Raw genomic sequence first — 17,687 nt, 5'->3', positions numbered from 1 at the left:
ACAAGATTCAGTATTCCTTACCAGTAGGGGGGGGTCTCAGAGGCTGGAGAAGCAGAGTTGGTTGACGTCGAGTCTTCTGGTTCAGGGGTACGAGGAGATTTAGGTGTCGATTTAGAAGTTGTCCTTTTCAGAAACATTGTTATCGGAAGCTGCTTTTTACGAGGCCTTCCTTGAGCTTCGATGCACGAATCATGTTGTCGTCCATGAACAGCAGCAGCATCCAGTGATTACCACCCTCTACCATTATTTTTGCACCAATGAGTTTTTATTTATATTAGCAATTGTTGAGTTGAAAGTTGAAAGTTTTATGTGAGTTTACAGTTTGTAAAAAAAAGGAATGAGAGAGAAGAGAGAGGGAAAAAAAAAAAAAAAGAACGAAGGAGAAATGAAATGAAAAAAAAAAAAAAAATTAGGAAATTATTATAAAATTAGAAAATTTCACAGCAAAGGAACAATTAAAGATTCAAGTGAGAATAATCTGTTTCTCAAGTAGTGCAAGAACTCATCCTCGTAAAAGTAGTGTGGGTTAGTAATGATGATGATGATGATTTCCACTCTGTCTTCTCCTACTCAACCACAATTTTATCCATTGTAGCAACTTACCCTTAATACCATACTGCTCCAATTTGTACAGTAATCTTCCATGCACAACAGTGTCAAAAGTTTTCCTCTAAACCAAGTATATATCAAAATTATTTTTTGCATCTAGTTCCTTTGTAACCACATCATAGTATCCAATCAAATATGTCAGACAAGACTTTTCCTTAACAAACCTATGCTGTATGAATTATTGCTGCAGTCTTGTCTAGATGATCCTGCAGTGCATGTTTAACAAGTTACACCATTATATTTCCCTGAATAGAAGCTAAACTAACTGGTCTGTAATTAATTGTATCACCCTTAAATCCCCCTTTGTGAACTGGGGATACATTTGTACATCTCCAGACTTTCCCTGAGTCCAAGGATGCACTCATAATTATGGCTAAGGGTTTGCTTACTTCCTTTGCCACTTCCTTTAATATAACTGGATTGATTCCATCCACACCAGGTGTTTTTTTTATGTTTAAATTCAATAATTTTTCCTCCATTTTTCTCTCAGTTATTACAAAATCATTAAACACCTGTTACAGTTTGATAAACTTCTGGAATTTTCCTCCCTTACTAACTCCTCATGTGTGAATACAGATGCAAAATATACATTCAGATTATCAGATATCTGAGTTGGATCATCAACAATTAAACCATTGATATCAAGTGGACCAATCTGAATCATCCCCTTCCTTCTAGAGTTTATATAAGTAAAGAAGCCCTTGGTGGTTTTTCTTAGCATCCTTTGCCAAAGATGTTTCATAATTTGCCTTCACTTGACTAACCTCCTTTGTGACTTGATTACAAATTAGCTTATATCTACCATAGCCATCTATGTCACCTGATGGTGATAATTTATGTGCATCCCAGGCATTTTTCTTCTCTACCACAAGCCTCATTAGTTCATCTGAAATTCATTTAGGCCTAGACCTTGAACAATATTTCTTAATTGGTATGAAAAGCCAGGGAGTTTCCACGATTAGTTCCTTGAATGCTTCCCACTGAGAATGTTGTTGGTGGCATCATCAGTTGATCCCACTGTACAGAATTTAAAAACTGTCTGAGACCACTGTAGTCATCTTTACAGAAGCAAAAACCCTTCCCTTTACCCTTGATAGTTCTTCTTTTTTTTTTTTTTTTTTTTTATGAAAACCCCAAACAAGAGGTACCAGAACCTATAGTACTTAGTACAGTGCTTGGGTTGGAGGTTGAGAAGACGAAAGAAGATATTTGTTGACATTAGAGTTGAACTTCTGCAGACTGTAATTTTCAGGAAACACGTATGAAGAAAGGTTGTTCCAGAAAACAGCAGTTGAATGAATAAACAAGGAAGATGAAAAGTTGGTTCTGTGAGTTTGAAATTGGAGAGTAAATGGATGTTGGCTGGTGGCGGCATGTGTTCGAACTGTATTGAAAGAGATAACAGGAATTATAGAAGCCAATTCAGAAGAACAGCGCCCATGGAAGTATCTGTAGAAAAGGCATACAGCAGAAACAGTACATCTATGAGACAGCGAGTGGAGATACTCTGTTAGAGATGAATCATTAATTAACCTAACTGCTCTCTACTGAATGGAATCAAGAAGCCTAAGAGAGGTTTTGGGCGCACCACCCCAGATGCGGGAACAATAGTCCATTATAGGGAGGATTTGCAATTTATACAGAGTGAGCAGCTGTTTGGAAGCAAAGTAACGCCGACAGTGAAAGAGAAAACCAAGTTTTTTAGACACAGAGTAAGCAATATTTGTAATGTGCATGTGCCAAGAGAAATTAGAAGTCAGGGTAATCCCCAAAAGAGATCTTTCATTTTGCCTAGAAATTGGAGTGTCACCAAAGATAAGCATAGGAGCTGAAGAATCCTTTTTACGAGATATGAGAGAAGACTGAGTTTTAGAAGGATTGAAATCAACTAAGTTTTGTTTGCACCACTGGAGAATTACCTGAAGATCGGCATTTAAGGAATTGGTAGCGGATATTCGAAAATTTGAAGTTGATTGAGCAGGGCAAGGTTTCTCAAAATGGAAAGTGGAATGCAATGTGCTATCATCGGCAAAACTATGGATAGAATTTCAAGTCAATGAAAGAAGGTCATTAATATACAAGAGGAAAATCATTGGGAAAAAAACTGAACCTTGGGGGACACCAGCATTAGTGGAAAAGTTAAAAGAGAGAGATGCATCTACCATCACCCTTAGTGAGTGGTCAGAGAGAAAACTGGATAACCAATTGGAAAAAACAGTTGGCAAACCATAAGATGTTTGATTAGAAGACCTTTATGGCAAACATGATCGAAAGCCTTGGAGATGTCAAGAGCAACCGATTGTGTTTCCCCGAACATTTCCGTTGAATTTAACCATAAATGGGTAACATCAACAGTGGATCGACACTGACGGAATCCATACTGGCGATCATTGATCTAACGGAAGGTTTTTAGGTCATTTAAGAGTTGGCAGTTAATTGATTTCTCCATTAATTTAGAAAGAGTAGAAGTAATTGTAATGGGACGCTAATTTGATGGGAGGGATTTGTCACCCTTTTTATGAACTGGCTGGATATGAGCAAATTTCCAAGCAGAAGGAAAAACACTTTTCGAATAAGAAAGCGGAAAAAGGCAGAAAAGAACAGGTGTAAGTTCAGGAGCACAGAATTTGAGAACAAGTGGAGAAATACCATCAGAACCTGGTCACTGGCTCGAATCCCAGTCTAATGAAGAAGCGTGTGCTATGTACTGCTGTTCCTGCCCACCTGGCTACGGGGTGCCCCCACTCGAGTACACTGTGATTACTGCCACTTAGAGGTTCCTTTATTTGCAAATTCTTTATGTGTGAATAATCACTGCTGATAACAAGATCAAGAGTATTACTCTCTCTGATTCCCTCTCAAACATGCTGCTGCAGTAAACAATCATCCAATAAATCCACAAAAGTCTTGCTAGTCTGCAAGAGACTAATCCATAGGTTCCAGTCAATATCTGGGAAGTTAAAATCTCCCATTATAACACAATCTGATTTACTGGCCCATTCAATTTCTCTGAACAATTGTTCGTTGTACTCATTAGAGTCGTTAGGCCGACAACACAATCCTACTCTCATTTTTTCTTTAACAGTGTTTATGTGACACCAAACTAACTCAACTTTGCACTGTCCATCTATGTCAACTGGATGCACTTCCTTAGATTTTATGTGTTTCAAAATTAACATCATAACCCTTCCTCCTTTCCTACACTGTCTATCCTTTCTGTACACATGTACTCCCCAAATTCCAATTCACCACTGCATATATCTGTGTGACACAATATCTCTGATATCCCACCGATATCTGCCTTTGATATCTTGAACAGCAATTCAATTTCATCAAATTTATTAAATAAACTTCTAGCATTGGTGTAAATGCAAGTATACATGCACCTATTCTTATTAGCATTAGTAGAGGTATATGATGCAAGAAAGCAAGCTTATGCAGCATCAGCAAAAATAAAAAAAAAAAAACTACACTTGACCCCCTCCGTTCGTTTGAAATACCTGTCCAGCTGAGCCTTAAATTTATTTAGGCTATCAACTTCCACAACAAGGGATGGAAGTCTGTTCCACCAACCAACTACCCACTGGCTAAAGGCAAATTTCCACAAACTTATCCTACATCTGTCTTTCCTCAATCTGAATTTATGCCCTCTCAGGTAATTATTCTGAACAAGAGGTAGAATCCCATCAGCACTGAGCATGCTCGAACCATTCAAGGCTTTATACACTTCTATCAGATCACCTCGCTGGTGCCTAGTCTCCAGAGACTGTAATTTGCAAAACTTAATCCTTTCTTCGTAATAGCAACCCTTTGTTTCATTCACTAATCTTGTTGCCCTTCTCTGTACTCGTTCTAGCAGCTCTAAATCCTTCTTGAAATGAGGCCTCCAGACTTGTATACAGTACTCAAGGTGTGGCCTGACCATTGCCTTATACAAGGGAATAATCACCTCCTTATCCCTGCTAGAAAAATTCCTGTATATCATTGACAAGACAAGATGAGCCACTCTAGCAGCCCATCTGCACTGCTCAGAGAACTTCATATCTGCCTACACAATTACCCCCAGGTCCTTTTCATTCTCTACCACTGTCAGTGTAGTATCACAGAAAATACTGTTTCCCTTTTGCGACATCATGATCCCAAAGCTATAAATGAACAAATTTCGGATCCTTTAAGATGTCTTCTCCAGTTTCCTTAAAGAAATATGCCACTTCTATGTATTTACACTTCTATGTATAAATACACTTAGAAAATACACTCGTAGTAAATACACTTCTATGTATTTACGATTGTTTCCTGAACCTCTTACGGATATAAGTAGTGCAGAAGAAACACCAGATGATAGCAACGTAAATGAAGACAATGAGATGAGCAAATTGGAATCAAAAACTTCCCAGTCCTTAAGTAAGTCCTTTATGTTCAAAGCAGGCAGTGAATTCGCAATGTACGAAGTAAAGAAAAAGAGAAGCGAAAATCTAGATTGATTGTACGGTGCATTAAGGACCATTAAGCCTACAAGTGTGAAGTTTGTTATTGTTATTTGTTTGTTATTTGGTTTTTAGGAGCATTAGCAACTAAGGCCATATTGCTCCGGGATATGCGGTGGTCATTCCCTGACCTTTCCGCATTCTCCGTATTTGGTGGTGACGGGCTCGAACCCCGGTCTAATCAAGAAGCGTGTGCTATGCACTGCTGCTCCTTCCCACCTGGCTACGGAGGCGCCCCACAAGTGTGAAGTAGAGCATACATTTTCTTCAGAGGGAATTTCCATAATGAAGATTCGATGCAGTCTCTCTCCAGTCTCTCTCCAGCTACTATTAGCATTAGCATTAGTAGAGGCATTTGATGCAAGAAAGCAAGCTTATGCAGCATCAGACAAAAAAATAATAATAATAATATAAATAAATAAAAATAACCACTTCCACTTCACCCCTCTGTTCGTTCGAAATATCTGTCCAGCTGAGCCTTAAACTTATTTAGGCTATCAACTTCCACGACAAGGGATGGAAGTCAATTCCACCAACCAACCACCCGCTGGCTAAAGGGAAATTTCTTCACGTCTATCCTACATCTGCCTTTCCTCAAATTGAATTTATGCCCTCTCAGGTGATTATTCTGAGCAAGAGGAAGAATCCCATCAGCATTGAGCATGCTCAAACCATTCAAGGCTTTATACAACTCTATCAGATCATCTTGCTGGTGCCTAGTTTCCAGACACTGTAATTAGCAAAACTTAAGCCTTTTTTCGTAAGAGCACCCCTTTATTCCATTCACTAATCTTGTTGCCCTTCTCTGTACTCGTTCCAGCATCTCTACATCCTTCTTGAAATGAGGCCTCCAGACCTATATACAGTACTCAAGGTGTGGCCTGACCATTGCCTTATACAAGGGAATAATCACCTCCTTATCCCTGCTAGAAAAATTACTGTATATCATTGACAAGACACCATGAGCTACTCTTGCAGCCTCTCTGCACTGCTCAGAGAACTTCATATCTGCTTGCACAATTACCCCCAGGTCCTTTTCTTTCTCTACAACTGTCAGTGTAGTACCACAAAGTTGATACGTTGCTCTGGGCTTGCTGTTTCCCATATGTAGTACTTTACATTTGTCAATGTTAAACTTCATTTGCTACCACTCAGCCCATCTGCTCAACCTTTCCAGATCCTGTTGCAGCAGCATAGCGTCAGTAGTGTCCTTAACAACCCTGCCAACTTTTGTATCGTCTGCAAACTTGGACATTAAGCTTGATATACCATCATCAATATTATTTATAAATACAGAAAACAATAATGGACCCAACACTAAACCCTGAGGGACTCCACTGATAACATTAGTCAATGATGAGTAGTGTTCATTGATTACCATTCTCTGTCTTCTCCCCCTCAACCACCCCTTTATCCATAGCAGCAATTTGCCACCAATGCCAAACTGCTGCAATTTGTGCAGCAGTCTTCCATGTGCAACAGTATCAAAAGCCTTTCTAAGATCCAAGTATATAATATCAAAGTTATTCCCTGCATCCAGTTCTTTTGTGACTGCATCATACATAGTACCCAATCAAATTGGTCAGGCAAGACTTCCTCTTAACAAAACGATGGTGTGATCAATGAATCAATGAATTTTAAAGGATGTTTTATATTGAAGGCTCGTCAATATTACTGCACATCATCTCTTCGTGATTGGTCTTGTCAATTAGATCAGCCAGAATATGCTTTAAATACTGAACTGTAAAAGATTTAATTATATGTTGGTCCATAGGCTGGAGTATTGAGATTGTATTTTCTGGGGGGGGGGGAATCTTGATATTGGAACAGACATCAACAATACTGGGGTGGAGGGCTTGTGGCATTATCAAGAATAAGTAAGGTGTTGAACAGAATTCCTTCTGCCTTGCAATACACTTCCAATTCTAGTCATAACCAAGATAACTTCTGAAAATAACAACAGTCATCCACCCTTTAGGGTTTGAGTATGAGTACACGGGCATGTACGACCTGTCATAACCTGGGCACAAGGGTTTTGATAGTGATAAATGCACATAGGTTTCAGTTTACGACCCTTCATATTAGCACCAGGAGCAGTCTTTTCAGCAATGGAAATATAAGTGCGATCAGGCATTTTTTCCCAATATAAACCTGTTTCGTCGAAGTTTATTATCTGTTTGGGTATGCACTCTTCTCTCATGGTGCTTTCTGTAAATATGGTTGGAACACATTATTTTAAATTTGCATAATTTAAACACACATAAAGTAAGAAGTCACTGTATAAAGAAATGACATCTTAAAATCAACCACAAACATGGGTCACACCAACCAGTTAAAATTATTAACATCATAGTCTATGGGTAAAGCACTCCTGCTTAGCACAGATTCACTTTGTTTTTATGGCCCAAATTAAAAGCACTAAATTGGGGGAAGCTTCTATATATTTCATTCCATTAACAAAAGATATTTCTTCAAGAAGTGACTCATAAAAAAGGACTGCATTCAGAAGGCTCCTGGGCTTTGTATTTGGTATTCAGTTCTGTAGCATAAAAAATCAGTGGAAGTCAAGACATCTGATGCATACAAAATCCTTGTAATTGCATTATACTGTTTTAGAAATTATGTGCCATATTGATTTTGTGCATTAGCTGGTTCATAGTAGATAAGGAAGTATTTATTCTTAAAATTCTACTTCTACAGCTATTTTAGCTGCCACTTCCTCTCATCAAAGAGCACGTTAGTTGTTCTGGTGAATGAAGAAAGTATGTTTATAAGTCATTTTATATGGTGAGAGTAAATCTCAAAACGTCATGTTTAAATTCATAAAAAAGACACCAAACTGCTAGTAAACTAATTTTAGTTAGATTGGACGAGAATCTTTGTAATCTAAAAGTTAAATATAGAGTATATTTAGCAGTAGATTCACTGCTAAGTAATATATCTTAAAAAAAAATCTCTCTTTATAATTTCAATTATTTCAATGATTACTTACAATCATTTCTTGATGAATAACTGGATGTTTTTCTTCAAATGCTCCATCTGGTCTTTGGGCATTTTCCAACCATTTCAAACCACTGCATATCACATTTTCATCAATATGTACAAGCAATTGGGCTTGACAAAACATTTTCATAACAAAGGCAGTTAACCTAGAGATAACAAAGATATTTTAATTATCTTCTAGTTTCAATATTTTTTAATAGATAAGACCAACTCACTTCATAAATCTTTTATTAGCCAAACACACACATATCATCACCACACACAGTTGCTAATCATAGTATTTTATATTCTTCCAGATAAAAAATTATTTACCAGGTACTGGGAGGTCTATTAACCCAAGCGGCATAGGAACCATCTGGTTTTCTAAATGTCAGTTCTCGATTATAACCTAGATAGTTAATAATTTAAAAAAAAAATTATTGAGCACAAATTGTTGTATTTTATTATTTAATTAAATAATAAAACATAATTTAATTTTCATATTATGAAAACTGTAAAGAATCACAAAAACTTATATACTTTTTTTTTTTTGGTAGTTGTTGGCGCATGGCTTCTGTGGTCATAATGCACCTCCCAAGGTTTTTGCAGTACTTTGATCCAATCCCGAGGCAGGAATCGAACCCACGACCTTTGGGTTGGCAGGGAGGCACTTTACCCACCTGGCTAGCCCAGTCGGCAGCTTATATGCAATATTACAAGTCATGATATAACAGAATTAACTATATTTAAAATTATATTCTTAACCAGAACCACAGTAACTATTGCCAAGGAACAGGATGCAAATAAAGTTTTCTTCCTTTCAGGTTAGATTTGAGGGAGCAAAATATCTGATCATTTTACAGAGCTCAAACTGCAGATAACCAAGGCATAATAGAGCAAATGTTATGGCAACAGGTAGTTAATATAACACCCTAGCCATCAATTATCTGAAACAAAACTGATAAAAACATATTCAACTAAAAACTAACTTTTGTAATGAGATAATCAATTATTCCTGTATGAAACAAAGAAATATGTGTTACCCAATAACTGCAATAAGCTTTATGCTAAAGGTAGTAGTAGTAGTAGTAGTAGTGGCATGTGATGCAAGAAAGCAAGTGTAGGAGCTTATGCAGCATCAGCCAAAAAAAAAAAAAAAAAATCACACCATTCCCTCCAAATGCCTGTCCAGTTCCTCCTCAAATTTATTTAACCTATCAACTTCCACAACAACAGATGGAAGTTTGTTCCAGCAATTAACCACCCGCGGGCTAAAGGCAAATTTCTGCACATCTATTCTACATCTGTCCTTTCTTAATTTGAACTTATGTCCCGGTAGGTTCGTAAACTGAACAGGTGGAAGGATCCCATCAGAATTCAGCGTGCTCAACCCATTCAAGGCCTTATAGACCTCAATCAGATCACCGCGCAGGTGCCTAGTCTCCAGCCACTGCAATTTGCAGAACTTAAGCCTCTCTTGGTAAGAGAGGCTTAAGTTCCTTTCATTTCCCTCACCAATCGTGTAGCTCATCTCTGTACACGCTCAAGCAAATCTACATCCTTCCTAAAATGAGGCCTCCAGACCTGTACGCAGTACTCAAGGCGTGGCCTGACCATTGCCTTATACAGAGGTACAATCACCTCCTTTTCCCTGCTAGCAAAATTCCTATATATCATTGACAAAACCCCATGACCTGCCCTAGCAGCCTGTCTGCATTGCTCAGAAAACTTCATATCTGACTGCACAATTACTCCCAGGTCTTTTTCATTTTCTACCACCTTAAGTGTAGTACCACACAGTTGGTACGTTTCTCTGGGGTTACTTCTACCCATATGCAGTACTTTGCATTTGTCAAGGTTAAACTTCAGTTGCCACTTCTTAGCCCATCTGCCCAAATTATCTAGATCCTGTTGCAGTAGCACACTGCCATGACTGTCATTAACAACCCTGCCAACCTTTGTGTCATCTGCAAACTTCAACATTAAGCCTGATATACCTTCATCAATATCATTGATAAATACACAATACAACAGTGGACCCAACACCGAACCCTGTGGGACTCCACTAATAACATTAGTCCACGAAGAGCAGCACCCATTGATTACCACAGAGGGTGGTAATCAATGAGCAGCACCCATTGATTACCACCCTCTGTCTTCTCCCACTTAACCATCCTTTTATCCATTGTAGCAACTTACCCTTAATACCATTCTGCTCCAATTTGTACAGTAGTCTTCCATGCACAACAGTGTCAAAAGCTTTCCTGAAATCCAAATATATGATATCAAAATTATTTTTTGCATCCAGTTCCTTTGTGACCACATCATAATAACCAATCAAATTTGTCAGACAAGACTTTCCCTTAACAAACCCATGCTGTGTCTGAATTATTGCTGCAGTCTTGTCTAGATGATCCTGCAATGCATCTTTAACCAGTGACTCCGTTATTTTACCCGGAACAGAAGTTAAACTAACTGGTCTGTAATTACTCGTGTCACCCTTCGATCCACCTTTGTGAATTGGGGATACATTTGCACATCTCCAGTCCGTGGGAACCTCCCCTGAGTCCAAGGATGCTCTCATAATTATGGCTAAGGGTTTGCTTAGTTGCTTTGCCGCCTCCTTTAAAATAACTGGATAGATCCCATCCACCCCAGGTGCCTTTCTTATGTTTAACTTCAACAATTTCTCCTCCACTTTGCTCTCAGTTATTACAAAATCATTAAGCACACTGCTACAATTTGATTAATCCATTTTCAAACTGTAATAATTCCTCACGTGTGAATGTAGATGCAAAATACTCATTCAGTTTGTTTGCTATCTGAGCAGGATCATCAACAGTCGAACCATCGATGTCAAGTGGACCAATTATATTCATCCCCTTCCTTTTAGAGTTTATATAAGTAAAGAAATCCTTGCTGTTTTTCTTAGCATCTTTTGCCAAAGATTTCTCGTAATCCGCCTTCGCCTGCCGAACCTCCTTTGTGACCTGATTACAGACTAGCTCATATCTGCCACAGGCTTCTGCGTCGCCTGATAATTTATATGCATCCCATGCATTTTTCTTCTCTGTCACGAGTCTCATTAGTTCATTTGATAACCATTTAGGCCTAAACCTTGAACAACATTTCTTAATCGGTATGAAAAGTCTAGTAGCTTCCACGATTAATTCCTTGAATGCTTCCCACTTAGAATTTACTGCTTGTAACATCGTCAGTTGAGCCCACTGTACAGAATTTAAAAACTGTCTGAGACCACTGTACTCCCCTTTATGGAAGCAAAAACCCTTTCCTTTACCCTTGACGGTGGTTACCTCTTTGAGTAAATCCCACTTCAGCACACTGTGATCACTGCCATCTAGTGGTTCCTTTATCTGCAAATTCTTAATACACGAATGATCACTGCTGATAACCAGATCAAGAGTGTTACTTTCTCTGGTTGCCTCTCGAACATGCTGCTGCAGAAAACAATCATCCAATAAATCCACAAAAGTCTGACTAGTGTGTGAGTGACCAACCCACAAGTTCCAGTCAATATCTGGGAAGTTAAAATCCCCCATTACAAGACATTCTGATTTACTGGCCCACTCTATTTCTCTGAACAATTGTTCATTGTACTCATTCAAGTCATTAGGCCTATAACACACTCCTACTCTTATTTTTCCTTTCGCAGTGCTTATCTCACACCAAACTGACTCAACAGAGCACTGTTCATCTATATTAACTGGGTGCACTTCCTTTGATTTTATGTTTTTCTTAATTAACAGCATAACACCCCCTCCCTTTCTGTCCTGTCTATCCTTTCTGTACACATTGTACTCCCCAAATTCCAGTTCTGCATTCCTTATATCTTTGTGACACCACGTCTCTGCTATCCCAACAATATCCGCCTTTGATGTCTTGACCAACACTTCAAATTCATCAAATTTATTTACTATACTTCTAGCATTGGTATACATGCAAGCATACATGCTCCTATGCCTATTCCTTGTTACCCTAACACATCTCATATACCCAACTATTCCATGATGACTGCCATCCGTCCCTGAAACCCCCAACACCCCTCGCTCCAGGTCGCTTCTTATTCTAATAGAAGTTGTGCAAGAATCACCTTCACCTCTGCCTGCAGTTACTGTTAAACTATTAGTCTTTGTATCCCCCCAAACTAGCAGTTTTCCGACCCACCTAACACTGCCTCGATAGCATTTTAAGCCTTTCTATTTAAGTGTATCCCATCCCTGTAGAAGCAATCTCTCCTGTTAACAAGTACAGTCTAGGCTGAAAAAAATTCTACCCCTTGAGCCTTGCACAATCTTTCCAGGGCCGAATTGATCGACAAGGCTCTCATCATGTTTGTTTGTTTGTTATTTGGTTTTTAGGAGCATTAGCAACTAAAGCCATATTGCTCCGGGAATATGCGGTGGTCATTCCCTTGACCTTTCCGCATCCTCCGTATTTGGTGGTGACGGGCTCGAACCCCGGTCTAATCAAGAAGCATGTGCTACGCACTGCTGCTCCTTCCCACCTGGCTACGGAGGCGGCTCTCTCATCATGTACTCCCTCCTATCGTGTCTGGGCAGAATTGCAGACACTTTCAAATTCAACCCTATTTCACGGCTTTTTTTCAACAGTGACCTGTACTTGTTGAGTAATTCTGCCGGTCTCCTACTCTTAATATCATTAGTGCCAACGTGTACAACTATATCACCTTTTGTGCCCTTGAAAGATGATATCCGCTCTACAACGTCATCAACCTTTGCCCCTGGCAAACATACCCTGGTCCTGTTCCACCTATCCTTTTTACAAAGCATGTTCCCCGTTTCCCTGACAATAGAGTCACCAACAACTGCTAGTTCCTGTGGGACCAGCGCATTCTGCCTTAGGGGTTGCCGCTGTGTTGCATGATGACCAAGTGCAAGCTCTGGCGTTGATGTGGGCAGCTGAGAGCCTGATGGGCCCCTCAATTTAGATCTTTCGAGAGCATCCACCCTGTCCTTCAAACTGTCATATAGGCCCATAACAACGCTGAGTTGTCGCCTGACATCGCGCACACACAAAGACATCCCCCATGGCAATATCATGTTCCGTTCCAGAGAGTTCGGCAAACATTTCACAAGTCGCACATTTTTTTAGGCTGTGATGCATTGGAGAATCGCCCCCCGCAGTTCTCCCCCCGAGTCACAGCACTCCTGCCACTTTGTGCCCATTGCTTTGCTGCTCTAGTTTGGGGCATGGTAGTTTAAATTAATAAAATCAATAAATTAAATGTCAATAGTATTTGAATAGAAACTATTAAATAGAAACAGTGAAGCGTATTATTATATAATTATGCGTTAGAGCTACATCATGTACATACATCATCATCATGTACATACAACTATGCTATCCTCCACTGCTTCCTGAATGAAATAGTAGTTGGTTCAAAATATAAACATTTTATGCATATTTTGAATAACTTTAAATTTTTACTGCATACAGATGAAGCTCATCTACACAAATAAAACAGTAAAAGTGTGCCCATATATTACAAATATGCATTCTTCACAACAAGCTGCTCTAATTTCTGCAGCCCACTTCAAGCATGCAATTCATATTCCAAGTATGCCAAGTTAGTACAAGCAATATTTTAATTCTAATTATGCAGATTAAAATCATTGTACTCCATGTAATTTAGGCAAAACTGACTGGATTTGAAAAGATCAAAAGTTATAAACTTTACAAAAAAATTCCAGTAACTCAATCATTCTGTATTCCAAGTTTTACACCATTTCAAAATCCTTGTCAATATCAATATTGTTTTCAAGTCTAACAGATCATCCATTGTGATAAGAACTAATTACAATGGATGCTGTGCTATTTTTATTTTAAATTAAACTAATTGTTTGAATTAGGTGAAAAATAGCAAGACTGCTGAGACTACCATTAGCACTAATGTTAAAAACAAGTAATTATGAATGCTGCATTATATTGATCCTGAATATTAGAAGGCTAGTTATGGGAATATTGAACTATTATTTTTATTTTTAAATTAAATTATTTTAAAAATTTTTAAGAAGGAAAAAACTGTAATCAAGAATGCAAAGGTGACTGCAAGTGAACCATCCACATGGCATGCTGGCAGTTAGGTGACATGTGGACATCTGTTTTTTAATAAGAAGTAGCTCCTAGAATGTCAGTGCAACTCCGCCTTGTATCTCTGTGAAGAACAGTACCACTGCAAAAGGGCCAGGTATATGATTAGTATAGGTTTGTATGTATTATGTGTGTTGTGGTATTCTGGCTACCCAGAAACATAAATCGCCAGGAGAGGTGATTCTGGGTACTCAATCACACCATGGGAAGGTGGGCAAATCGAGTAGACAGCTCTGTCTGGCTTATAGCAGACTCTTTTCACCCACAGGAGGTAGTGCTAAACCAGTGGGTGAAGTTATTCTCTGGAGGCCTGCTCCTGCTCCAGGGGGGGGGGGAACTTCCGTAGTGTTCAAAAAAAATTATGATAACCACATGAAATTAGAGCAGAGACTAAAGGAAGCAGCTCATTAAATAATCTCCTACATATTAATTTATGCTTGATTAATCATCTGTCATCTTCTCCTAAAAACAGCAATCACAAGTACTGTAATTGAAATACCATCTGATTCACAAGAAGACGACATTCATGCCCTGGTATAAAATTAAGAACACTTAAATTTTACACCCAAACATATAGTAGGGATCTGCTTTTAATCTTGTAACAAAGTCCACAATACATAACAAATAAATCCAATGAAATGGCTCCAGTCAACACCAGAGTTGCAGTCAATACTGATCTACAAACATGATTAACTGTAACATTATGAGTTTTAAAAATCATCATCTTGGTCTTAGTCCTAATTTTGAGTTTATTGTTAACTGATCACTGGTAAGATCATTCAAAACATTAGCTCATCATTCCAACATTGCCCTAGAACTACCTTTAATAATGACAGTTAGATCATCCACAAAAGCAATAATTTCGCACTCGTCAAATGATCATTCTAGCCAGGGGCAGATTAAGGTTGAAATAGACTCTCGGCCATATTTAAATTTGAGGCCCCTTTAATATATATATATATACACACATACCTACATACAAATACTACATAAGTTTTTAAAAAAACTTGTTTTTAGAGAGTTTTATTCAACTATATATTGATACATATTTTTCCATCATCCATAAAAAATATTATTATTATTAGAAATTTTTATCACTACTTTAGAAAATATTTACACTGGAAATGAGGCTGCCTCATAGGGTGAGGCCGCCGGCCATTGCCAGTTTGGCCAGAGTTAATGCGGCCCTGATTCTATCTATTCATAAATAACCATATTCAAAACCAATGATCCCAGGTTACAAGATTCTGCTCACCAAACTTGTGGGCATCCTCTTCTGAGAAGATTCATAGGGCATTCAGCTATTTGCAGATGCTCAAAGACTTCCTCCCACCAGAGGTGAGTAAAAAGCTCCTTCAAAATCAATGAAAATTGCAAGCATTCTGTTGCATATTTTGCAACCAAATTCAATATAAAACACCAAATCAGTTAGTGCATTGTCATGTGACCTTCCAGATGAAAAACCATATTACCTGGAAGAAATCATGCTCATCAATTAGCAATTGTACGGTTTTTAAAGCCATTAAATGTTCTAATATTTTACCTAAATTGCCTAAAAGGACAATAGGCTGATAATATTTTGGATTTGATTCACATTTATTAGGTTTCCTTATTAATTTCAAGAAGACAATTTTCCATTTACTTAAAGATTTGTAATAGTTACCTGTAGAAGTAAATCAAAGCACTTGAGCACATGCAAGATAAATGATCTGATAAATCTTGATTAGTGTAGTTTTAATTTGCTAATCTAATTTCCTTATGGTACTGCAAATCTTCAGCAGGACCAACCCTCAGGGAAAAGTCGATTGAATTGCATCTACAGAATCCACCCATCCTATTGTTTCCCCAGCTTGATTTTCAATAATGTCAACATCTGTGTCTCTGGTACCTATGTCTAGCCTTATGCATAGTACAGGCAACCCCCATATAATACGGTTTCACTCTAACATGATTGATAATTGCAACAATTCTTGCACAACACGGCACTTATATAACATGGTTTCACTCTAACCCGGTTAGAAAATTTCGGTAAACCTTGCATAACAGGGTATTTTCCACTCTTTTTGAATGCCCACTGTTGACTCACTAGTCAAAAAAAAAAATTATTGATAAATCTCTGTATTTTTTTTAGTTGGGAAATTCCCATGTTACGTTCTGTGCTATTGAACTTTTACTTGTTGAACTTGTGGAAAAAAATCTAGATTACAAAGTTTTATTACTACTGGATAGCAACACCAGGCCATCCAAAAGATTTAAGTCATTCAAACGTTGAAGTTATGTTCCTACTACCACAGTTGTACTGGGTTAATACAATTTCTTTCATTCAGCCGTCAGATCAAGGCATTATATCCACCTTTAAAACTCATTTCATCAGAAAATCGTTACAATGGATATTGGAAAAAATTGATTCTGAATCTATTGAAGTAATGGAGGAATGGAAACATTTCTCAATTGTAGACCGTATGAGAATCATAGCTTTATCCTTGAAAGAAGTGAAACCGTCAACATTAAATTCGTGTGGAAAAATGTATGGCCAGAGTCAGTTCATTCAGGAAATATGATCGAACAGGCAGAAAACAGAATTGGTGCAATAGTAGAACTTGCTATGTCAGTAAGAGGGGAAGGTTTTGATGATATGACTACTGAAGCCCTCATGAGTAGCACAGTTGATAGAATCGCCCTCCTCCCCATACCGGCTGGAAAAGACCCGAGTTCGAATCCTGCTGATGAAGGGAGGAATTTTTATTGGTCTTTTTCACAATGTGGCTGAGTTAGTGAGTCTCAGGTGAAGGTAGCACGGTTTTTTCTCTCCCAGAAACTTGGGATTTTCGTCAAGCAAAATGGAAAATCAACCTCAAGACACACGCAATTTATAGACAATTAACAGACAGAGCAACATGGCCTAAGTCACCAATGCTCCTAAAAAAATAAAAAAGATATAAATACTCAAAACATTCAGGAATTACTGGTAGAAAAAGAAGCCGGCATAGTAGATTTGGAGCAAATGGCATTGGAGGTAAAATCAATTCAGATGATTTTATCGCTGATAAAAATTCTAAACTTCCAAATTTTACATTAAAAAAGCATAGGGGAAGGCATAAACTTAGCCGAGCAATTAGAATCTTATTTTTTGAATGCAGATTCTTGAATGAAAGGAGTTCAAAGTTCAAAAGGGAGCTTCAAAAATGCTTAGTTCCATATGATGAAATTCACAAAGATTTTTCGAGTAAAAGCAAACAAACTCAGATTATTGATTTTTTAAAGAGAGCAGGAGGTAATTGAAATCGAGAATGGTGTATTTTTGTAAGTTTTGTTAATGAAATAGTGTATTTTTGTTAGCTTTTGGAATGTAACTCCCCTTTTTGTACTTTATCTTAGTCCCGTATAACACAGTTTGGCATAACATGACATTTTACAGGAACCTAATAACTGTGTTATATGAGGGTTACCTGTACTACATAGCCTTGTAAAGCTGGT

General features: G+C 38.0%; 1 protein-coding gene across 1 annotated transcript in view; it reads right to left on the bottom strand.

Annotated features, from left to right (window-relative positions):
- The window catches only part of LOC150081006 (venom factor-like), a 785,003-nt gene that overhangs the window by 343,658 nt on the left and 423,658 nt on the right, over positions 1-17,687 (bottom strand). Inside the window, exons 24-25 of the mRNA XM_090382066.1 lie at positions 8,412-8,487; positions 8,089-8,245 (exon numbers count right to left, since the gene is read on the bottom strand). Coding sequence (XP_090238192.1) covers positions 8,089-8,245; positions 8,412-8,487 — 233 coding nt within the window. The remainder of the gene's footprint in view (positions 1-8,088; positions 8,246-8,411; positions 8,488-17,687) is intronic.

This window comes from Mastigoproctus giganteus, chromosome 9 (assembly GCF_048544385.1).
Source record: "Mastigoproctus giganteus isolate SK-2022 chromosome 9, ASM4854438v1, whole genome shotgun sequence".
NCBI lineage: Eukaryota > Metazoa > Arthropoda > Arachnida > Uropygi > Thelyphonidae > Mastigoproctus > Mastigoproctus giganteus.
Note: the sequence above shows the minus strand (reverse complement) of the source record. Positions and strands in the feature narration are given on the sequence as shown.